The 25,177-nt window shown below is 38.1% G+C and overlaps 1 protein-coding gene across 1 annotated transcript in view; it reads right to left on the reverse strand.

The window, feature by feature from the left end:
- Nucleotides 1–2,392: 2,392 nt before the first annotated feature.
- Nucleotides 2,393–25,177, reverse strand: part of sgk1 (serum/glucocorticoid regulated kinase 1) — a 38,917-nt gene continuing 16,132 nt past the window's right edge. Inside the window, 11 exon segments of the mRNA XM_020917680.2 lie at nt 2,393–3,563; nt 3,970–4,059; nt 4,165–4,320; nt 4,401–4,496; nt 4,724–4,960; nt 5,588–5,719; nt 5,808–5,996; nt 6,085–6,154; nt 6,319–6,394; nt 15,316–15,379; nt 17,931–18,137. Of these exon segments, the coding sequence (XP_020773339.2) occupies nt 3,396–3,563; nt 3,970–4,059; nt 4,165–4,320; nt 4,401–4,496; nt 4,724–4,960; nt 5,588–5,719; nt 5,808–5,996; nt 6,085–6,154; nt 6,319–6,394; nt 15,316–15,379; nt 17,931–18,137 (1,485 nt within the window). The 3' untranslated portion in view covers nt 2,393–3,395.

The raw sequence follows: 25,177 nt of genomic DNA on the forward strand, positions 1-25,177 counted from the left end.
GTTGGCTGGAGCCCTCAAAAGATAAACAGCCTCTTCTCAGTGAGACCTTTGAGGACAGTGTATGGACCAATACAGCCAGGGAATTGTACGTGCCATGATGTAATGCAGTTTGGAGCATTAAGTGTGATCCCAGCTTTGAACTTTGAACACATGTGGTCATTGTGTCCTTGAGCAAGATACTTCCACCATTTTGTCTTTTTTGAACATGTGTGTTTGTGAGTAAGCGGTTGGTGCTGGTTGAGGTTGATGGCTCAGATTAGCAGCTTTGCTCCTGCCAGTATTTATCCCGGGAGAGATTGAGACTGAAGTAATATTTTATCATCAACATTATTGCAGTTCCCGGTATTCAGGTTTATATACACCTTTTGAAGTTTTTTTTCATTCAAAAAATATTAGGTTTTAGGCTTTATCGCTTTGGAATTGGCAACACTCCAAATTTTTCATTATTTTGAAACCCAAAACATCAGTATATTTATTGTAATAACACATTTCATATTATTAATCCTCCTCTTCCTCTTCACCCTCCTCCTCTACCCCCTCCTCCTCCTCTACCTCCTCCCACTCCTCCTCCTCCTTGTCCTCCTCCCCCTCCTTTTCTTCTTACCCTTCCTCCTCTACCTCCTCCTCTTCCCCCTCCTCCTCCCCCTCCTCCTTGTCCTCCTCCCCCTCCTTTTCTTCTTACCCTTCCTCCTGTACCTCCTCCTCCTCCTCCCCCCCCCCCCCCCCCTCCTCCTTCCCCTCCTTCCCCTCCTTTTCTTCCTACTCTTCCTCTTCTACCTTCTTATCTCCTCCTTCCCCCCCTCCTGCTCTTCTTCACTCTCTGAGAGCTTGTCACATCACCTGAACGCCTCATCGCTGTAAACCCTGTGGGTGTTTGATGTGTTTGAGATAAGACCTGTCTGGAAGCTCTTCTGTCTGCTGTTCACATCTCTGACTGTGGAGATATGGAGAGGCTCTTTGATGATGGAATTGAACAGCTCTTCATCATCAGGGAACTTGTCATCTGATTCTTCATCTTATAGACTCATAGACTGTATATATACGGTCTATGAGCATTATTTCTAAAGAAAAAACAACACGGCTACAGTGGCATAGAATTAAACTTTGTTAGGCTATACAGATAATAGACATAGATACTAGATAATGATATGCATATGGTTTCATTCCTAAAGCCATGTCTTAAAAAATAACTGAAGCCTCTCATAGGGTTTATTCATGCTGTTAGTGGTGTGCGACCTCTTAGCTCATAGTGACCTCTAGTGAATAGACACTTTAAATATTATTATAACAGAATTTTAATTGTTGTGATAATCGGTTTGACCACTAGATGGCAGCACACTATCACACACGGTTTCAACGAGCCCCTTTGCCTTAAGTGCCCTCTTGGTCAACATTTTTAGTTTTAATATTTGCCCCATGAAAACAACCGATATGTAAATAATCAACGTTAATAAAAAAATACAATACAATGAACAATTCAATGTTTTGAATCTTAGAAATGAACTACTACAATGGGTCTATATCCCATTGTTCTGTATGAGACTGAAAAAAAAATAGAATAGAAAAATGGAATTCATTCACTTAAAACACTGTAGAATACAAGGAAATTACATTTATGTTATCAAAAAAAAAAAACTCCTGGAGGTGGATCCCCAGCTCCCCCTCACATGGTCCTTCTGTCTTCCTTATTTTTGTAACATTATCACTGGTTCCTTAACTCTGCAAAACAGCAGGCACAGGGGCTTTGCATGTCCATGCAATGGTCAGTAGCTTACAATACACTTCTTTGACAACCTTAAGGACCTTTGTCAGAATAACTATAGCTCTTTCTCTGATACAAAAGAACTTTGCAAACTTTATCACTATGTATTTCTTTAGATTTTTTTCTGAAATGGCCTAAAAGTCATGCATTTGCTGATTATGTTATTATGTACCTACTATTGCACATTCTTTATAGTTATTTATTAATATCCTTTGACCTAAGTGTCTTTTCATTGCAGCCAATAGAGCAGTACTTTCTACTGTACAAACTGACTCAAACGTCACAGTGTGGTTGTGTAAGTCTCCTGACGCATGAAGAAGTGTAAAGTCCACTTGGCTGTACAGTCGGGTCAAGGTTAGCACTGGTCAGTGTTTGCCATGAGTCTTCATTCTTTAGATTCTTTTGACCACATAGTCCATAAATAGGTATTTAACGAAGTAATTAAGACTATCATATCATATATTATCATTTCTGCTACCCAGACTTGAACACTGCAATTTGAAGACTTAAATTAGAAGTCTATAATGTTTTGTCCTTTGTAATTATTACAATTATAATAAATAATTATTAGCTACTTATCAGTATTTATTTTCTAATCTCTATAATCCCATAGGAAATAAATCCAAAGCATTCTACAGTATAATAAAGTTAAACTTTTATTGCAAACCAAACATGGTCACATAAATCTTTAACAATTTTACAATTTACAGTACATTTAACATGTTACATATACACATTTAAGCATACCTTCTTTTGTTCAAGATACTGTACATTAAAACTAGTACACATAAATTCAAAATATACAAATAAACTTAAATAGCATCACAGCCATATTTAAAATGGAATGTTCAGTTGGGATGTGGTCAGCGTGGTTTGTCTGTGAGGCAGGTGGAAGACTATATGAGGGGGACAGTTGGCAAGCAGAAAGATACAAGCTCTTCTTTCTCAACAGGGCCATATCCCTCTTCCTCTCTCTCCCAGGAATAGTTATGTGCAAACCAATATACAACATCATTTGAGTTTATATTAAAACAACTGGTCTTCTAAGTGCTACATGTGTAAAGTTTGCCACAGAAAATCTCAAATGATGCAATGGAGAGAAGAAATGAAGGCACCTTTGTAAGACGTCATCCCCCTCAGTAACATTCAGTTTCATATTGAATCCCTTTTCATACCGCACAGAAAACATAAGGAAAAATGAAAGCACCAAAATAACTGACATTATACTCAGATAGCCCCCTTGACAATATGGAGAGTCTCACAAGACACAGGGCTACATACAGTAGGTTGAAATCCATTTGCAGGAATAATTATGTATAGTAGTGTGCTTGTCCTAGCAGAATCTGTAGCCTTGATATTGATAGACGGGGGCTGTTGAGCTGCCTGAGCAATAAATGTGCAAAGGATCTCCACTATTGAATGGAAACAACTCAACACTGACAACTGACCTATATTTCTGTATGTTAAGTTGTGCGCTGCTAAATCAGAGTAAACTCCTCTTGCAGAAATATTTCCAGAGACGGTTGTTATGGCACATTCAAAGACCAGTTGCAGTGGTCGGAAAAATCCATTATCCAGTGGTGAGTGTGGGTTCAAGTGAGTCTCAAGTCCCATTAGTTTTCATGTGTTGGTCCTATAGGTAAGAGTCCATAGAAGGAGCATAGGAAAAGCCCACGAATGCTTCTGAAGCCTCCTTGATGCTGGCTGTTACCAAAGTGCTGTCGGGAGAGCAGCCTATGGAGCTGGGCACAGGCTCATCTGTGAACTCTGGGTCAAAGTGCCGAAGGTCATTAGGTCCCGTCTGAGGGTCAGAGAGAGACATGTATTGGTTAGTCATGCTGTGTAAAATACTATACATGCAGAAACAATCTTATGCTCAGGTTAAAGGTTTTATTATTCTAAAAGTGTACCAGTGAAACTAGTCTGGAACATTCTGCAACAGTTTGATCAATTGCCCAATCAATTAAACAATATTTACGAAGCACTATGCATACAAAATCTGACAAAATGTATTTCAATGAAAACATTCTAACTGCAGTTAACCTGTTAACCACTAGTCGGCAGACCAACCCATTAACTATGTATATCTATGTTTGCCACTCACTGTTCAGGTTCAGATGCAGTAGTGCAATTTATCAATGTCAGAATGAACCTGTTACAGTCTAAATTAGATGTTATGTTTGAAAAAAAAAAAAAAAAGAACGTACCACATTTGGGTTGAAAGGAGGGGTTATCTTCTTGGCGTTGAGATCGTCCCAGTTGATAGGGGAGAAGAAAATGTGGTTCTTGATTTCAAGCTGCAGAGACAACACAAAATAGTGTAAATCCAATGGCATTTTCAAAATAACTACTACAAAAGAATGTTAAAAATAAACAAAATTAGAAATGCAAATTAAACTTACAAAGTCGTCCTTGCAGCCCAGCCTCTTGGTGCGGTCTTTTTGTAGCAGACCCTCCAGCAGGTGTCTGGCTGCGTTGGAAATGTTTGGTTTGAGTTGAAGAGGCTTATTCAGGATGTTGTCGTACATCTCTGCTGTGTTACGACTGTAGAAGGGGGGCTGAAAGTAAAAGATACACATGAATAACAATACTGGAAAAAGTCATTCCAAATATACCTTAAAATGAGCATGATATTTACCAGGCCATAGAGCATCTCATATAAAACAGCTCCTAAGCACCACCAGTCCACTGTTCGGTCGTATGGTTGCTTATGTAGGACCTCGGGAGCTAAATACTGGGGAAAAAAAGAAAAGTAGTGTACCTTTAGTGACAAAAATATCTACTTTTAGCCATTGTGTTAGTCGACATTGTAATTTTAGTCCTAGTTTCATCATGATTACTTTTTATTTCATTTTAGTCTGCAAAAATATCACACTGATAAAAACTATAACAAAATATAGTAGTCAACAAAATGCACACTGTATGTGACATTTTGTTTCACTTTTAAAAATGAGCCTTTACCTCTGGTGTACCGCAGAAGGTGGAGGTGGTCCCATTGGGCTCGATGTTCTCCTTGCACAGCCCAAAGTCTGTGAGGATAATGTGTCCTTGGGAGTCCAGCAGGATATTCTCTGGCTTCAGGTCTCTGTAGACGATGTTGAGTGAGTGGAGGTACCCCAGAGCACTGGCAATCTCTGCAGCATAGAACCTGGCCCGGGGCTCCAGAAAGCAGCGTTCCCTCTGGAGGTGGTAGAACAACTGGAAAAAAAAGATGCAGACGAGATGATGAGCTTTGTAATATGGACAGAAATATAACAAAAAGCGGAAGGAAGAATACAGATAAAAAGGTTACAACAAAAAAGAAAGGCTCATATTTAATCAACTATGCTTGTCCAACAATCGCAGGAAATTAACTCGATTAGACACTGAGCAAGTTGGAGCAGTGATGCTAATTTTGGCCCTGAGTCTCCGCTCTGTAGCTCACCCCATGATTTCCTGAGAGCGGTTTCCTTTAGTGAAAGAGCAAAAAGGCAGAGAGCGTTGGCCTTGATTAAGCTTCTCATGACAGGATATCCTCTGTCCGTGTGTCCCTACTTCAGCTAAACTTGAAAATGTATTGTTCTTAGCACACTTTTATGAAAACTCAAATTTGGTAAAATCCAGTCAGATCATTTTTCCTTTAAAGATTTGGCTTATGTTTTTAAATACAACTTTCAAAATGTATTATACAACAAAAGACTGTCTGTTAGTTACTCAATATTTCTCTCCCAATTCTTCTACTCTGCCCATCTCTCTCCATCTCTCTATTTTCAAATAACATACATTTTTACAATATCAAACCCACTCTTGTGTATCTTTTTATGATTTTCTGACAGCAGCCCTCACCTCTCCTCCGTTGATGTAGTCTAAGATGAAGTAGAGCTTGTCGGCCGTCTGAAACGAGTAGTGCAGGCCAACCAGAAAGGGATGCTTCACATTCTTCAACAGCACATTCCTCTCTGACATGATGTGTTTCTCCTGATGAGAGCAAAAGGTCAAAGGTTAAGAACGATGAACAGACAAGGAATGCACCGAGGTGATCTCTTTTGTTTGCATTTCCACTCACCTCCTTTTTCTTGAGAATAGCTTTTTTCTGTAAGACTTTGACTGCGTAGAACTGGTCATCAGTGCGATGGCGTGCAAGCAGAACTTTACCAAAACTGCCTTTGCCAATAACTTTGAGGAAATGGAAGTCACTGGGTTTAGCAGAAGGGTTTGAAGATGGACCAAGGTTGATCTGCTGTGATGGACTGGGCTATGGGGTAGAAACAAAACTAAAATCAGACTCTATTCTTGAAAAAAATTTTCTTTAAAAATGTTTTTGCATATATATATATACTCACAGGAGGGGAAGGGTTGGCATTCATGAGCTCTGCATCTTGGGGAAGATTGAGAATAGATGTAACCTCCGAACTGCAAATTAAAGAAAGAAAACACAAATGTTTACAGTCAAAACAAAGCAACTGTGAGTCATATTCCTCCATCCAGGCGACATAATACTGGCATTTTTTGGGTGACTTTCCAGTGTTTTGTCCTCTAGAGAATGCACAACAATAACATGAGTCAGAAGTACTCACTGCTTGCATGCGTAGGAGTTTGTGGCAAGTCTTTGAATGAAGTCGTTCAGCCCCATTCTCCTCTGTTTCATGAAAGCTGAAAGACATAAAGGTTTTGAAAATTTAGAGCCAGGAAAAGAAAGAAAAAGTATCCGTGTTTGCATATCCACAAGTTATCCATACCGGTGACTAATCCAACAAGCCCCTTGGACTTGGAATAGGTAAACTCAGGATCAGCTGTTTCTGTCTTGATAGTCATTTTGGATTAGTTCTGATCTTGCCACTTGCCTCAGCTAAAATAAAACTCAACTTGTATTTGGCAGACCTATTAAAGTCCAAAAAGGGGGAGGAGCAGTCTAGATGCTTCCTCCTCCCTCCCAGTGGGCGTGACCCTAAAATCAACATCACTGCTGTAATATAATCAGCTATAATGGGGCCAATGAGAAGCGCTTGCACCACCTCCCAAAAAACGTCAAGGCCACTCCTCAAAATGTGGTCTTGTCCAAAACATTGAGAAAAAAAGAAAGAAAAAGCTGGTCACTGAGATTTTGTTAGAACATGTGTTTATTGGCATCCATAGCAACCTACCACTACTTCCCATGCATCATCACATGCCATGATCAAACTGAAGAAATTAAATAGTTAGATCAGAAAAACTAGGGTAGGTATGGCAATCCTATCCAAGTGTGTCACTAGGCTAGACTTTATTATATAAGCAGAGAGCTATAACCGTCTTCAGTTTTAATTTGATATTGCTCTAAATATAATCACTGTGGCCAAAGCAGTATCGCCCTTAGAAGTGGTCAAATCCCAGTTAGTTAAAAGCTTTTTATGCTTTTTTTTTTTCAAAAATATAAGTTCAAAAGCGTCAGGGGTGACGTTGGCTTTCCACGGGTGCGCACGAAAGTGAACAAGGGGGAGAGACTGGAGCGCGAGCAGCAGGCCAGATGCCAAGAAAAAAGCCCTCTGCTAGTGGAAAAGTACAGTGAGTGAGGAGAGTGACTCGCTACAAAACAAAGACAGAATAAAAGATTCAACCAACGACAAGTCCTTGAAATACATTAGGCCTAATGCTTAAAACAAGTCCCATAGCTTAAATGCAAATATGTGGAAAACGCGCACTGGCACACGGGGCACATTAGGCACAGTTATGTAACGCACCTGGTTTGAATTTTACCTCCACCTTGGGGAAAGGTAGCGCGGCCGTGCACGAATCCCAAGTCAATATTAAGAGGCGTAAAATAATAAATTTTAATACTCTTCTCCACTGTTGACAAGAAGTAAAAATTTGCTGCAATGCACAATCCCATATAGTAGGCTGCTTCAGAAAAGCCAAACTGTCGTTAAACGTTGCGTTTGTCACCTTTTATATCTGGATGGCTTCTCATTCTGCAGTTTTCCAATCGACACTCAGCGTAAAGTGTGAAAGAGCCAAGTTACCTGCCACAATTTATAAGACTGTGTTATCAACAGGGTCATTCTGCTAAAAGATAAAAATGCCATAAATCCGGGTCAGTGCGGAACGTGAAATGTGGGGTAAGAAACAGGCGCATCCACAGGTAGAGTGGAGTTAGGTGCGCACGGGCGCGATTTGGCAACTGTGGAAAAATACCCTCGAAGCCAATTTCCCAAGGAGGACGGCGAGCAACAGTAGTTTGTGGTGTTCAAAAAGTTCGAGAAACTCCATAAAAAGTTGTAACTACAAAGAGGACTAATGGTGTTATCATGTGCATCTACTTACAAGTCAAGGCAGTTGTTTTGTCTTTCATGGAAAAGCCGTATTATTCCAATTCACGACCACGAAATAGGACTATCGGCTCCTGTACAGAGGGGTACTAGACTTACACCGCATTCCTCACTGGGATAGTTCCATCAACTGTTCTTTTGCTTTTTTTTTTTTTTCATTTTTGGGGCGGGGACAGGCAGTTTCCTTCCACCCCACACAGTTAACAGGCGGGAGGGGCGGTGCCTCCAAGTGCTCCTCGGAAGTCATTATTTTGGGGAGAAAAAAACAGTCTCTTGAATGGGTGTAAAAACAAGAATGAACTTTAACCCGTTGTTCAGTTCGAGATAGCAATTATATTACTACAATTCAAAAGTTTCCCCTTTCATTTGGTCTGAATTATTAACCACAACAAATGACTGATTGTGCACAGTGTAACTTTCCAGTGAGGATGCCAGCTGCTTGAATGCACTGTTACTACCTACAATGCCATTAAACGTCTCTATTGATTAGGGACATCTCAATGGAGACAATGCCATGTAATTGGATCTGACAAGCACACTCATATAAGAACACTTGTAACTGAATAAATGCAAAATAGACAAGTTTAATGCCAGATCGTGGAACATTCCATTTAAAGCAGTTACATCTGCTTGGAGACAACTGGGTGGAGGACAATAGTTGTACCTTCTTTATGTGCTTGAGTTAAAAAACATATCTTGTGAATTGAAAATAGTCCGTGCAGGTAATGCCATTTCAAAGTGCTGATTCTCTGCAAGCTGCTGCTGGGCCAAATCACACTGTAAGTCAAAATGCTTAAAACGCAGAAACCTTAAAATTACAGTTTGCGTGTTTGTGTGTGACTCTGCACTTTTGAAAACATCTCAACACTGTGCTTTGTGTTTTTGACTTAGCTGAGGTCAAATCTATTATTAATATCTCCTACACTGTTAACTTGGACTCACTGACACTTTGAGAGTCCATGTCATATACTCTGGTTAAGGGCTCTATTTTCAACTCTTAAATAAATCTTTTTGTGTTAAGACAGTCCCTACTTTTCAGTCAGCATTACACCACCATTGCAGCCTGTTAAAATATACCCCTTTTCTCCTTGAGTTGTCAACCTGCCATCTTACAATTGCTGTTTCATCTTCTGACGAAATGACAAAAGAACAATGCTCTGTGTGGAACATGAATAGACATCTCGCTTCTCAAACTAAAAACTTTATCAAAAGCTGTAAAAAGTGCTGACCTCAAAAAGACAAAACAATACTTCGAAGAAAAGATATAGGAATGTGTTATCTCAATGCAGAGCCCAAAACTTCCACTAATATTTTGCCAACAGTTAAAATGTCAGATTCAGCCAGTCATTTTCAGCAGCATATGAAAGGTCCTATAATAAGCAAAACTGACTCTTGTGAGCTTTATGTAATGTTAGAATGCTGTTGCCTCCTCAAAAACATACCTGCAGTTGTATTTTGTTTCATTCACATGTTTGAGTAACCCTTTATTATTAGTCTGTATACATCTCCAAAGCTGAAAATGCTCTTTTCCACCTTGTGATGTCATGAAGTGGTAGATTTCAAGGTGGAATGACAAGATGGAATAGTGTTTTCATATAGAGCTCAGCCTAAATATGTAGGGTTTGTGTGTTAAACATGTGCGAAAGAAACAAAACACAACTCCAGGTATGTTTGTGATGAGGAAACAACATAACATAGATCAGAAAACAGGGTTGACAACAAGTTGCTTTGGAGTTGGTGCTCGTACTAATTTATTATGCATCTTTCTGAGAGTGAGAAGACAGTGTTGCCAAGGGAGATATGCAAGATCTACAACAGAACTAAACACTCTCACATCTTGCATGCAGAGAATGAAGACTTCTGTTAAGGAGTTAGCTCATTTAATGGTAAAGTGCCTGAAGAGCTTCTAGGGTAAATGAGGTAAATGATGAAACAACCAAAGCCTCTTTATAAACTTTTATAAAGGAACAGAGGAGCTCATTCTCCAACAGCTCTGCTCAAACAGTGAGAGATACTGGACAACATTTAGTATTTACCATACTCCATACAACTGTACAACAACTCACCCTTATGTAATAGATAACCTTATGCCCTATCAATCATTATTTCATCTTTCTTCTGTTTTCTACTTACCCACCACTTATATATAGCTGAGATATATTTTGTATTACCACATTTCTATTTGTACTTGTGCATTTATACATTTATATAATTATGCCTCATCTGAAACCAGTCTCTTGCTATTTTGCTGAATATATTATGCTCTTTATTATTATACTTATTGTGATGTGTGAGCTACTGTGTCCAAATAATTTCCCTTGTGATCAATAAAGTTTTTTTTTTTTTATCTAAGTCTATGCCTCATCAACTAACCAATTATTTTTGTTTTTACTAACTCCAGCTAATCCATTGTGGCTGGAATTAGCATCTTTGGTCCTACCACAAATTGGAGCAAAAGTACAGCTCACAAACTCAAATCTCTTATTCGAAGCTACACGATGCAACTCACATGTGCATGAATGGAGTCCTAACAATGAAAAGCCAGGAAATGAGTTTTCGATAAAACCACAGCAATCTCTTTACAAGTTAGTTGTTAGTGGGTGGGTGAAGTTAACTACTGTGACTCTATATGTATCTATATTTGTATTTCTATATTTTTACCTTCGAGATGAAGCCGGTGATCCACTAGCGTGTGCATCTCTGCTCAAATGAGTGCGAGGTGCTGAGAGAGGAGCAGCACAGCGGAAGACAGGCAAACCAATGGGATCAGTCCACCAGTGTTAACAATGAGTGCACTCAGTGATTTTCCTCTCTGGCCCTCTCTCCTCATTGGCATTTACACAGGCTGGTGACTGGAAAGGCCTCCACTGAACTCAAGAAGTGTGTTTGTTTGTATTGTGTGTGTCACCCACTAATGAATTATGTAACGGTCTAGTGGCACAGTCTCCGGTGCCAAGGCCAGCCTATAGTTATATGCTGTTGGGAACACTCATCCTCAAAGGGAGGAAGAGGCCAGGGTCTGTGTTCCAGTGCTGTTGTTACATAGGCCTTTATATAATTCAGTTCAGTTATTATAGTAAAAGTCCTGTATTACACAAAATTTACTCCTGTGAGCATTTAGCCATGTTAGAATGTAGTTACCTCCTCAAAAACACCTGGACTTTTGTTTTGTTTCATTCACAAATGTTTGAGTAATTCTTTATTATTAGTCTGTCTACATCTCCAAAGCTCAAAATGCTCTCTTCCACCTTGTGATGTCATGTAGTAGAAGTTTTCAACTTAGCAGCTCCTTTTACCTTTAGTTCTGTATCATTCCAGTGATTCTAGCGAAGGTGTATGGAGTTTAAAAACACAAAGAAGCACTTCTTGTATTATCAAATGACATCATAAGGTGGAAAAGGATGTTTTCTGTCTGAGAGAAGAACTTTGTCTAAATATGCAGGGTCTGTGTGTTAAACAGGTGTGAATGAAACGAAACACAACTTTGGGCATGTTTTTGATGAGGAAACATTATAGCAATGATCAGAAAACAGCTCTTTAATCAGAATTTGAAAATGTTTGTTGGGCATTTGAATAACTTCTATAAAATAATCTTGTCAAATGAGGTAAGGTATTGGCCTATATAATAGAATTTGTGGAAAACCAGGGCAATTGATTACATTATGATGTTTACATGAATCTTAATTTGACAAATTTAATGACAGAAATTGTAAAAGAAAAAGGCTAATGAAAGCTAAGGTTAACTAAATATGCAGTTTGGCCATTAGGTGAATGGAAAACTCCCACACCTATTCACACAATGTAAACATTTTATTACAGCTGTCTTGAAGGTCATGATTTACAGCCTCATTGGTAAATTTCCAGGTCTGTTTGTTTTAGTTAAATTATTGTGTGAGAGATTGAAGTCTAAGGCCATCCCTTTGTACATTCAGTAGTGTATTTTAGAATAGAAAATATATGATTTGATCAGGCTGTAGCAGATCTGAAGTTTTGTTGCTTCTGGGGCTTGTAAAATGTTGTCAGATGGTTTACGAGTGAAGCTTGGAGACTTTAATTTGTATTTCGTGCCATGACTGGTCTCTGAACCACAGTTTGGACTTTAATATTTTATTTTGCCCATTTACGACCGGAATGAGGGGTTTATTTTATTTGTGGTCATAGCTGATTCAGTTTGTCTGGTAGTGAATGCGAATGAGCACTGGTGAGGAACCAAGTGACACAGTTACATAAAGCTCTTACCCATTCACAGGGACAGCCAGGCTTTTATAGTGTGCCTATACACCAGCCAGTATGTTTGTATATGTGTTTGCATACATGGTGTTCCCTGTTTTAAGGGTCCCAAACAACCAAGGGGCCCTAACTCATTATGTGGGCTCTTGTTAATTATAGGGCAGGGGTATGGTTGACCTCATTTGAAGACATGGTTAAAAACTCCCTTGTTTTGAGCTGGTTCTGCCCTAGTTTCTAAGTTTTGTTTACCAAATTCACCAGGGTACTCTTGGAGGCTACTTAAGTTATTGCGTAATACAGAATGTCCCTTCATACAGACAGAACATTTTGTGCTTTTTGTGCTTGTGTGTGTGAAATATTTTATGCCTTACTAAGTCACCTTTGCCGTGGTAAAACTGAATTTGTATCCAAAAGTACAGCTCCAGACTTGCCTTCACTTGCCCTGGTCATACATAAACAACTGCAGTTAAGTACACCATGTGATTGAAAAGTTCCTTGCTCAGTTGCTGTATACTCAAATGACAACGAGCCATAAGGCAAGTACAAAGAGAGAAAACTACATGTAGTACAATATGTACACTTAATAAATGCTTTCCATTCAATAAAAGAGAACTTAAAGGTCCTATATTATGCTAAACTGACTCTTATGAGCATGGTTTAACCATGTCGAATGTTGTTTCCTCATCAGAAGCATACTTGTTGTTGTTTTATTTTGTTGTTTTGTTTCATTCACACATGTTTGAGTAATCCTATATCACTAGGCTATCTGCATCTCCAAAGATTAAAATGTTCTGTTCCAACTTGTGATGTCATTCCAGGGCTGAGAGTATCAAAGTGATTTTAGAGGTGAAAGGCATTTAAAAACTAGGTGGAGCACTTCCTGTATTGCCACATGACATTACAAGTGGAACAGGGTGTTTTCAGTTTGGGAGAAGAACACAGCTTGGGGGGTCTGTGTGTTAAACAGGTGTGAAAGAAACAAAACGCAACTCCAGGTAGGTTTTTGATGCATAAACATTATAACAGATAATATTAAAACATTATAACAGATAATATAACAGAAAACAAAATAGCTTAACATGAGCCATTTAACAATTAAGAATATGTTTAATTATTCAAGAGGGCTGCAATTTTGGATCGTAGTTAGTGGGAAATATGAAATAAAATGGCAATGAGGAAAGAAAAACACAAAATGGAATGCAGAAATGTGGAAAATCTATAAATCTATCAAGCTTAAATATTAACTAATGTTCTGATTTGTGCCAGTGACTCAAGTTTCATTGTTTGTGTATTGCGTGACTCTCACACTCTCCACCATTTCAATAAAAATGTCCATTAAGTCAACTTATACTGTCTAGTTGGTATAACTCCTGTCCTGTTTGTTGAAAGAGTGTGGGAGGTTCGGATGGAGGACAGGCTGGCACAGGTGATCAGTGCGTCACTAACCCCACAAGAATAAAGGGATATGGTGGCGCTGAAGAAAGGGCTTATCCAGAGTTGCGTCACACAGGACAAAAGAGTAAAGTTTGAGGACACTCAGAAAAACATGGAGCAACGGAGCTTTATCTGAAGCTGTTGACATGGTGGAAATACACAATTGTGCAGTTGGTGGGGTTTAGTGGTTTATAGTTGATACTTGAATCAACATCAAAATAGATTGCGTTATCTAATTATAATAAGTTAGGATCTCTGCACGGTCCATGTATATTTGTAATATAAAATTAAGATGGTAAATGTGTAAAATTGTCTATTACTGATTATTTGTACTGTTTATGTGGTTCTAAGTATGATGGATCCTTTCTACAATATAATAGATTACATAGATAATTAACATATATTTGCATAAGAGTAGTAGTTGTAACAGCAGTGTAGCAATAGTAGTGGTGGTAAGTACTAGTTGTAGTAATAGTCAAAAGTAAGTACAGAGTAGCAGCATGGTCCTTTTACACAGCAAAAACTAAAATATTACCAAGTTAAAATGACTAAAAATGTAATCTTGATTTAACATTTCACATGACAGGTAAAATGATCTACCAATGGAACAAGACTTTTCATACTTATAACTTACTCCACTGGTCGATAATTTTTCTTGTCAAGTCCAATCTCCTTCAATAAAGTAAATAGTTTTTAATTTAAGTAGTTTACACTCATCTAGAATTTTCCAGTGTAAATACAATAAAAATGATGAGCAGTGATTCTTGATAGTAAATATTTTTGAATGCTTGCATAAACTCTGCACTCTGCCAGTTTTTGACTCTCAAAACTGTTAAAATTACAGTTTTAGCTAATTACAACTGCTTGAAATGTTGCACCCGAAAAAGCCAACAATTAGCTGAGTGCACCTGTACACTTGGCAGTGTGAGAAACCTTCAGGAATGCAATGCTTTCTAAACTAAACTATCACACGATGTCCTCGTTTTACATAAGGAATGTAAAGACTGCTGCTAAACTTGCAACATAGACATTGTAGCTTCTTTGGCTGCATTCCCAAACGTGACAGATTGCAGACTTTGAACTCTGCAGTGGCACAAATAAAAACGCAAGACGGTAATATAAGTGCTCTGTTCCAGTCAGCAGCTATAAAACAACAGTGAACTCTCCCCCACTGGCTCCCTCTCTGTACATGTATGAAGCCTGCAGTCATGACAGTATATGGCTAACACAAGGCCAGAGCCATGTTTTGTGCCTGTAAAAGGCTGTTTTGCTGCCTCATGTAAAGTGCAAATAGTAATTTTGGTTTATGAGCAACAACAGTTATTATCCAAGCTTAGGGTGGGATTACAGCCTTGTGATGTAAGGTGAAAAGGGCAGAAAGAAGAACAGAGATAAAAGTATTAAATGAAAGACTGAATGTGGGGAAAAATACACAAATGTTAATAATGAGCAGTCCTACATCGCCAAAACTGCTATTGTTTCACAGTATTCATTCATCAAGAAGAAAATAAGTTGTAAAGGTAACCATAATAATGTATTCCATATAAAAATGGATGGGAAGAAGGAAGTTGAGAAATAGAAAAACAAGGTTACTGGGCGTTGACTTACTGTTGTCGCCGGGGCAACAGTAGTTGTCAGGCTCTGAGTCATTGTGGTAGTACAGGTCCATCGCCTGGGGGAGAAATACACTGTGTTAATAGTGAAAATATTAAATCACCAGTTGCTTGCAAAACCAAACTTTGGATAGTTTCTTTTGAGAATATACCCCACTACAGCCCCTGACCCCAGTGAACCGCTACCCCCTTATACTGGAAATGCCCTAGTGAATGTGAATGCCCTACTTCCTTACTTAGCTCCCTATGATGTGTTTTAATGAGGCCTTGGTTTCCAGGGTGAGGTGGCATTCAATCTGTCCGGGCACATAGATAAAGAGGGAAGAAAAGCCCTGTTTCTAATAAAGACCAGAGGATTTCAGTGCAGCAGTGAGCCTCTAGTGCAGATTGAAAGTGATCTTAATCAGCAGTGGACTCAGCTAAACCTTTGCTCCATTGACATATGTAATTATCCACAAAGAGAGAGCATAAAATAAGCCAGGCGACATCAGTTTGGGTCCTCTCTCTTCAAAAATGTTTGAGTGTGCAGTGGAATCTGACATGAATAACTTGAGCACTGCATCTAACAGCTTGGCCAATAATGAAATGATCTGACAGCAAAAGTATGGATGTAGCTACAAGAAAGTGGCATAGAGCTTAGAACTGAAAATGATTTAATGCGAACTAGTCCGGCTACTTTTACTTTCAGTAGACAATGTGTACTGTAGGTTCCTCCCAGTTGGTCTGGGCTACTCTTTGTCTATGTAACTGTAGCTGAACCTAGTCATGTCAACTAAACAAAAGACCCAAATCTAGGTTGGCTTATTAACAATATCTTTGCAAACCTTTACTGCTATTATGCTAAGTCCATCTTTTATCCAAAAATAAACAAATTCTGACAGCTTTAAAAAGTCTTCCTGTCATATGGATTTCACCAAAGTCCCATGACACCCCAGCGCTATGTCAGATTTGACTGTTTGGTGAAGCTGAGTGTCAGTCTCACTGTCAAAGTCGTGTGTATCTGTGCTACTCAACCCTAGCCTAGTTTGTGTCTCCACTCTGAAAACTTCTTGCACATTTTGAGACTTCCTCTGGGGTGTTTTTTGTTGTGCTGATGCATGTGTGAACTTGTGTGAGTGAGAGTTTAAATGATACTGCATAATCACTTAACAATCTCTTTGAAGTGGCTTGATAAAGTACATAAGCTATGAGAAATATTGGTACCACTTTAAAATAACTACACCTTAATACCATCTTGAACCACCACCATGAACAAAGACAATTTCTTCATTATTAATTATGTTTATTAATAGCTTGTTAAAGGTCCTATATTACACAAAATTGACTCTTGTGAGTTTTAAGCCATGTATAATGTTATGTCATCAAAAACATACATGGAGTTGTGTTCAGTTTGAGAGAAGAACACAGCCAAAATATCCTTTAATTAAGGGATTAAGCAAGTTAGTGGTAAGTATGAGTAGTTACTAAGCCTGAAACATTCTTAATACGCTATTTGTTCATTACGATTGAATTCTTCATGTTTTATTTAGGATATTAAAGTGTAGTTATTACAAAGTGTCATTGAAATATAAACAATAAAGCTCCAGTGGAACTGTATTTGAAGCCAGGTATAAACTAGAACAGGACTGCTCATAAAGGAGGATTAGCCAGGGCTGAGCCAGTATTGAAACATACCTGAATGTGAACTAAACCTGGTCTTTGCTAAGACACAATCAAACTAAACCAGGACTGAAGAAGGATACTGCTAATTCTGTCGACATGGCTGTTTATTCATCCATGGCTGCACCCTGTGCATTGTCCATTCCCTCTGAATTAGCCCGATGTCTGTCTCTTCGTGTCTTTCTCTGACTTCCCTTTTCAACTTTGTTTACAGATTCACTGGAGAGATGGGGCGTCGCCATGGTGATGGGGATTCAGGCTTTTCTTTTCATTAATATTTCATCAAAGGTTTTTTTTTTTTTTTTTACTTACACCAAAAAGACACAAAGTTGGAGCTTTGCAACTGGGAGATATAGCTTTGCCAGAGTCAGAGTCTATAAGTAATGAAAACTTTTAAGGTGCTGTCAGTGACTTAAATTAAAAGGGAACTTACAAACTTTTGGCTTCAATGTAATTACACAACTTTCCACAGAGCACAGGGGAAATGCTGTGTCTCAATGAATAAATCACTTGTTAACTAATGTTTTGGGCAAAGATTGAGTGTAATAATTAATTAAATTTTCTACTTTATGACTCTTCACACATGCTTAACAACTATTGAAACACTAACTACCAACCAATTTGGCTATAATTTAAAGATGTACTATGTAACTTTTCTAGACGTTCGAAGATGTTACTGCATTAAACATGTCCATCTTGCACTTTGCCTTATTACAGGTGTTTACTCAAAAAAGTTGAAAAACATACATTGTTACATACAGTCGAACATTTCCAGGCAAAGCAACATCATCATTGAGACAAGGAGATGGCAAACCCTCCAACAGAAATGTTACATTGTACACCTTTAATAATAGTCACATTTTGTCCACAAACTACATCAGTGTGCTGTCAGTGACGGTATGAACAATACAGAGTTTATAAAATATACTGGCTGAGTTTGAATTGCCTGACCTGTGTGCGTTGCCGTGGCTGCCAGGTGTCTTCCAGGGCATAGCTGATGTAGGGACCACTGCAGATGGAGCACTCCAGCATCACAGGACTGGCCAGGAGGGGCCCAGTGTGGACCCCCCAGGCCTGACAGCCCCCCAAGTGGAGGTCCGGCTCTATCTCCCTCTGCTTATCACTGTGGTGCCGTGACAGCATCTTCCACTTTCTCACCTGGAAACATGCAAATAAATTATGATACAGATTACATTTTAAGACAAATTAATTAATCCTATTGCATCTAAATCAGTGAGATAGTTTGACATGGGCTTGTAAGGGGTTAAATTTTCAAGTGTCGTGAGGACATTTGAGGATTTAGCAGTAATCCCTTGTTATGTAAAAGCTGGACCAAGCCTCAAAGGATTTCAACCAAATCTTCATTTAATGTGAAAGAACTAGGGCTGAACAATTGTGATTAAGATAATGCATGATTGGTTTGAACAATAACAAGATTGTCGTACTTAAATTTGAGTAGTTCATTTGAGTCCATTCAATGTGCACATTTTAAAACACATACAGAAACACTCACATTTGCTTGAATGCTACACTAAATACAGTAATATTATAAAGTTATGACATGAGGTCTAAATTACAGTGAGCAGGTTTTATACACAATAAAACCAAATATAATTAAGAGTATATTAAGTTATCTAGGAATTACATAAATAATTGGAACATTTGAGATTTGATCATTGTTATTCTTAAAGGTGCACTGTGTAACTTTTCTGTTGGAGGGGCTGCCATTTGATTGTTTCCATGAAGATGTTATTTCTTTGCCTGTTCTTTGCTTGTTCTACAGTATGAAACTAAAGTTGTGTATCTCCATGGAGACAGGCAGGAGGTGCTACCAAGCAGAATTACAAGTCATATCTGTGGAGAATTTGACCCCACTTGCAGTAAGAATGCATGGTGTTATATGTATTTTTAAGCTATAAAACACCAGTAATTGAACAAATGCACTTTAGATATGTTTAATGCTATACTGTGGAATATTGCAGGCAAAGCTAGCTCTACCCCCCCAACTCGGAAAATTACATAGTGCACCTTTAAATACCATTTCTCTTAAATTACACACATCTTTCCACTCAAAAAGAGAACCCTGCCACTGCACACCTTAAAAGTGATATCGTCTTAAGAATAGGAAAGTGCATTAAGCGTGAATAATGGAAGAAAAGGTCAGGGGCTGCGTACTTGTTGAGGAAGCTGATTTGGCTGGACGGCTGTGTCGCTGACCCAGAATGGCAGTTATGTAAGTTTAAATGGTGTCCTTGGCCAACACACTCGCTGCACACATTCAGGTCTTATCGGTTCATATCAGGGCTAGATACCCCCATCCCCGCTGTATTGCTGCTGTTTGGCTTAAGGAACATTGTAAGTGATAGATGTAGTTTTAATTCTGCAACTCTGCAAAAAGAAATCTTCCCCCTGGCTATAATTAAACCAAGTGCCGGATAGACAGAATGGACATAAACAAGTGCTGTAGGTCTTAAATAAAAAGGGGTAACAGTCGGTCATTACACTGTCTATTGTTTATAATTATGTGGATGTAAATCTATTGGTACAATGCAAATGTAGGGAGATTAATGTTCTTATTACAGTTGTGAAAGAAGTACTCAATTTTGTTATCTAAGTAAAAGTATACTAGAGGATACTAGAGCAAAAAAATTAAACAAATAAACAAAGTAAAAAAAAAAAATCTGCTTAAGTAAAAGTATCTGTTTAAAAATATACTGTATGTAATGTAAGTAGAAGTATTTCAGTTTTTGATATCTAATAAAGCTTCAAATGTAGTGATTTTGATAGACTGGTGCTGAATTTAATATTTATTTACATAAAATAAATCATTTTTACCTAGCTGTTTTTATTTATATTTGGATATATATGTATTTTGTTTCCTCAAACTACGAATGTGCTAAAAATAAACCCTCAGCCTTTTCAGCTCATCTCAAACTATAATAAAAAATACTTTTACTTTTCAGTCCTATTCAAAAATACTTTTACTTTGTTACATTCCACTTATACTAAATGCATTGCTGTTATTATTTTACTTGCAAAATCTCTACAAAGGAAAATGACTGTTATTTCATATATAATTTTAATAATAATAATAATAATAATAATACATAACACTTGTATAGAGCTTTTCAAGATACTCAAAGAGTACATGAGGAAACAAACAAAAGCAGACAAGAAAAAAAAAAGTTAATGAAAGAGTTTTTTAAAGACTTTGAACAATATGGATGAGACAAGGATGCGCTATCTATCAATTGACTGTAGTTAAAAGACTATATTCCACACACTGAAGAGTAGCACATGTGATAACTGTGTTTATGTACATGTATAGATCGTAAATACAGTAGTTTGCGTAACATCTCAAACATCCATGTATGAAATGAACTCTTACTGTAATGTTTATCTTGCACTTTATCGCAGTTTACTGTTCTGTCCATCTCTGTGGTGGACTTTATTCCTCAGAATTGTCGAACTAATGGACAAACATAAAGCTGATAAACCCCATGTTTTTACACTATAGAATGCAATGTAATGTACTCTAATTAGATGCTCAATACTTCTTCATGCAAGTATTCTGCAACTAAATACATTTTCAAAGTATTCTTCCCATCACTGACATACATGTACTGCAGTTTTAACCTTCTTCTTCAAACTCCCTCTCTGTCCTATATCCTGGTTATGTGGTGACCTCTAAGGAGAGCATGGGTTGGTATTATTTAGGTTACATAACTCTCACTCAGATAGTCTCAGCCTCAGAAGTCAGGATGTAATATTGTCCAGGGACGTTCTTGTGCTCATGGGCTTATGCAGGATGTGCGCAGCTGTCTCCCACAGGGCCATAACTCAGGAAATACATGGCACATGGGGATTTAATTTATCGACTTCCCCTTATGCTAGTCACAGCTAAGCACTTTTGTATTCTTAAGATAATAATTACCTAACCTAAAAAACTGTGACATTGATACGTAGGTTATAAATCTAAATCTGTGTCATCTAAAGTCCACCGTGAGAATAGAGTCCAGGGAAGTACCACATTTATAGTTAATATTATTAGAGTTAATGAGAACTAGCTGCAGTAAAGATTAGTAACAGCAATGCACATGCAGAATGGTCAAGGGTAACTTAGAGGTGCGGTAACTTTTCTGGCTTACACCACCTGCTTGTCTCCATGAGGATGTTATTGCTCGGGATGAAATGTAACACAATATGGTATTAAACATACTCTTGTGTATTCAGTTAAGAATTTTTATTGCTAAAAACACACATATTCTTACGGTGAGCAGGATCTCCTCTCCACCGGATCTGACCTGTAACTTGGTGTCTCCATGGAAATAGTTAAGACGAACACAAGCAAGTGGCATGCCCTTCATCAAAAAGGTTAAGACAAACCTTCAGTTAAACTTTTATTTGTTCCACAGTGGGGAAATTACAAAGTTACAAGTCAAAGTTCAAGAACAGCTGGAGAATTAGAATGTGATCTAAAATAATAACTGGACTTGCCTTTTTGGTCAGAGTAATGTCATGCAAAACAAGCAACTGGAAGTGTTTGGAGCCTCTGTGGTCACACACACTGACAACAGTTCAGTTTTCAGTCTTTTGTGTGCTGAAAACAAACATGAAGCTAATCTTATACAACTTACCGGTCACTGCTCACAGCATTACCGATAATACCAAAAGAAGTAAATGATATGTGTTATACTATGTTTATGTTTTAGGCAGTGATACTATTCTCTGAACTGTGGAAAAAATGAGTATGAACTTGTTCCGTTGATGAAATCCAGGCTTAGTCATTATAACAAGACATAACAAGAAAACAGAACCAAAACAATAGGGGAGCAATACAGTCTTACACAAGCTAATGTATTCTCAGTTGGAAAGAGGACTTGCTTATTAAAATGGAGCCCTGTGTTCTTCTCCTTTCCTTTACCCCTAATTTAAAGTTGCTGGCCTGAAATAAATGAGCTCGGGGTGAATTGGAATCCAAATGGCCATAGCGGTAAAGGTTTAGCTGCACCAGTGTCTCATGGGAGATTAGGCTTCTGAAATAGAGTTCAAAGAGAGGAGCAGGATTTTCATATCGACTTTTGGTCTAGAGCTGGAAAACATGATCCACCAGCAGATTAGGAAGGTGCTGATGAAAACTTAAAGGTGCCTTATGTCACTGTTCTGTTGGACGGTCCGAAACCTTCTTGTCTTCATGGAGATGTTATTTCTTTGCCTGAAATGTTACACAGAATGGCATTAAACGTATATATCTTCATGGAGACAAGTGAGTATGCCACCAGGCCAAATTACAAGGCAGAACTGTGGAGAAGCGAGTATGCTCATAGTAAAAATACAAGAATACATGTTTTTAAAGACATTTTTGAGCAATAAAGACACCCACAATGAAATCAGTGGATAATATATTACAAAAAATCTACTTTCATGAGTGTTAAGCTAAGTTAGAATGTTACCTCCTTAAAAACATACTTGGACTTTGTTTTGTTTTGTTTCATTTACACATGTTTGAGTAATCCTGCATTATTAATCTGTTTCATGTCCAAAGCTCAAAATGTGATGTCATGAAGCGATAGTTTTCAATTTAACAGCTACCTTTTACCTTTGCTACCTTTAGTGAAGATGCATGGGGTTTCAGACACACCAACCTCACTACATGACATCACAAGGTGGAACAGTGTTTTCTGTTTGAGAGAAGAAGTCTGCAGGGTTTGTGCGTTAAACAGGTGTGAATGAAACAAAACACAACTCCAGGTCTGTTTGTGATGAGGAAACAACATTAGACCATAGTTCAGAAAATAGTATAATATGCCCTTTAATATTTTAACAAAATCCAACTACAGTTTAGTCTTGTAACAAAATTGAAAGCTTACATTTCTAGACCAAGAAGAAAAATAACAAAGTAACAAAGTTTAGGTATTTTATTTAATTTGCTGACATGAAAAAGTGTTTGAATCCAGCACAAAACTGACAATATAACTAATCATTTCATCCTTGCCTTGTTGTTTACAGCTGAGCTAAAAGCCTTAAAATTCCTTTATATTTTAATTTCTTCCACAGTTATGCTAATACATGCTAATAGTTTCTGGCTGCCCATCTTCTCACTGTGTACGACTGAATGCGCTAATGCTATGAGTCAGGACATTGTGTGATGCGGGATGGGCCAGCTAAAGTCCAGTCGTAAGGGATTTTCTCGAGCTCACTGCACAGCTGAACCGAGAGGCTGAATGTGAATGGGACCTCCAGGTACTGCAATGTCATGGTAACGGCCTGCAGTAGCACTAGAATAATGAGGATCAGTATATGGATTCACAGGGTAGAAGTAACTCCAAATGCAATGGGACAGGCTTGCACTTTCTGAGCCAACTTCAATAGACAGCGTTGTTTATATTCTCTAGTGTTTCTCGTGAACACCTCTCCCCAAGTTATTGGAAGAATAATATTAGTTTTTATAACCAAATAGACACATATTATATTACCCGACTTCCCCATTATTTATCCTCAGCTTGTTATGGTGTGAGAGAGGCAATTTATACATCACACCTCGTATTTTGCCAATGTAGAAGGTGCTTATTTCCTTTTGGTTTCTCTGGCAGAAGAAACTGTTATAGTCCTCCTGAGTGGGAACAGACACATTGAAAAACATGCACACAAATCTAATGAGAAAACCTGTGAGGAGTTTATTAGCCCATGTTGCATTCTTACACTGTCAGAGCTGTTGGCGTTGTAACAAAAGATTAAAAATAGAGGCAGATTAGCGGTTTTCCACTGCTTTGTGCAGAACAGCAGTAGATTAGCCCTATTTTACAGAAGGTTTTAGTCATTGGAAGAACTGTAGCAAAGAGTTGAAAATTACCGGAATCATAACTCAAAATAGTTAAAGGGCTATTTTCTGATCTGTTATCATGTTGTTTCCTCATCACAAACATATCTGGAGTTGTGTTTTGTTTCATTCACACAAGCTTAACACACCAACCCTGCATATTTATAGGCTGAGTTCTACTCTCAAACAACACCTTGTGATGTCATGTGGTAATACAGGAAGTGCTCCACTATGTTTTTAAACTCGACACACTCGACAAACTCGATTCATTTGTATAATTTTAACCCTGGTATTGCCAATCTTAACTTAATAAAAGGTAAAAAGTATAAGCGTTAAACTGAAAACTATTGGTTCACGGCATCACAAGGTGGACCAGAACATTTTGAACTTTAGAGATGTAGACATACTAATTATAAAGTGTTACTCAAACATGTGTGAATTAAATAAAACACAACTCCTGGTATGTTTTTGGTGAGGAAACACCATTATAACATGCCTTATAGCTCACAAGAGTCAATTTTGTGTATCATAGGACCATTAAAAATACACTACATAACGTTTCTCATGGTGGACTGGTCTCTTACTGAGAGCAGGGTCGCCTCTCCACAGATCTGTCCGGCAAGTTGGCCAGGTAGCATCATCGGACATGGAGACATATAAGTATTCTGTCATATTGAACATATGCAAAGGCTACAATATCTATAGTCAGTAATCTCTCTTCAAATAGCAGTGAATGGTAAACAAGCTGTTAAGTTGGAGTTGTACAAAAGCACAACAGTTATTTTTAATTTCATGAAGGTTTAGCACATAAAATTGTTTAGATTTTCAAAGGATCAGAAAAATTGAATAGATTAATTTTGTTTCTAACCATCTGCTCTCCCACCAGGATCTGGAGATGGGCCAGACACATCTAAAAGACTGTGTGGATGCATTAGTCAGCACAGCCTGTAGAATACCAAGAGTTTCTGTATTGTGGCTCATTTAATAATACACCATTCAAAGAGTCCAGATAGCAGGATACAGTATGACATGCCATTAAACTGAAGAGAGGATTTGGACTCTACTCCCTCTCTCTCCCTTTGTCCAAAATATAATTGGGCTGTATGGGTTGGTTTTCTTAAGTCTCTTTTATTCCCAATCTGAGCCGAAAGCCCTTTTGGACAGTAATGTAGCTCACAGCGACAGGATTTAAAGTGATGTCTTAGAAGAGCTGTGTAATCTGTGAGCCAAGTGAGGACAGCCACCATTAGAAACATGGGGCAGTTAACAATCCAACTTCTCCTCACTCAAAATGACATCCAGTTCAGTTATGGTCAGTGGTCTCATCTGACTTCATGACTAAGCCGGGTGTCCATTGCACTATTTTGGCTATTTGCGG

Source organism: Boleophthalmus pectinirostris, unplaced genomic scaffold (assembly GCF_026225935.1).
Source record: "Boleophthalmus pectinirostris isolate CB_2022bp ecotype Guang Dong unplaced genomic scaffold, ASM2622593v1 HiC_scaffold_13, whole genome shotgun sequence".
NCBI classification, from domain to species: Eukaryota; Metazoa; Chordata; class Actinopteri; order Gobiiformes; family Gobiidae; genus Boleophthalmus; species Boleophthalmus pectinirostris.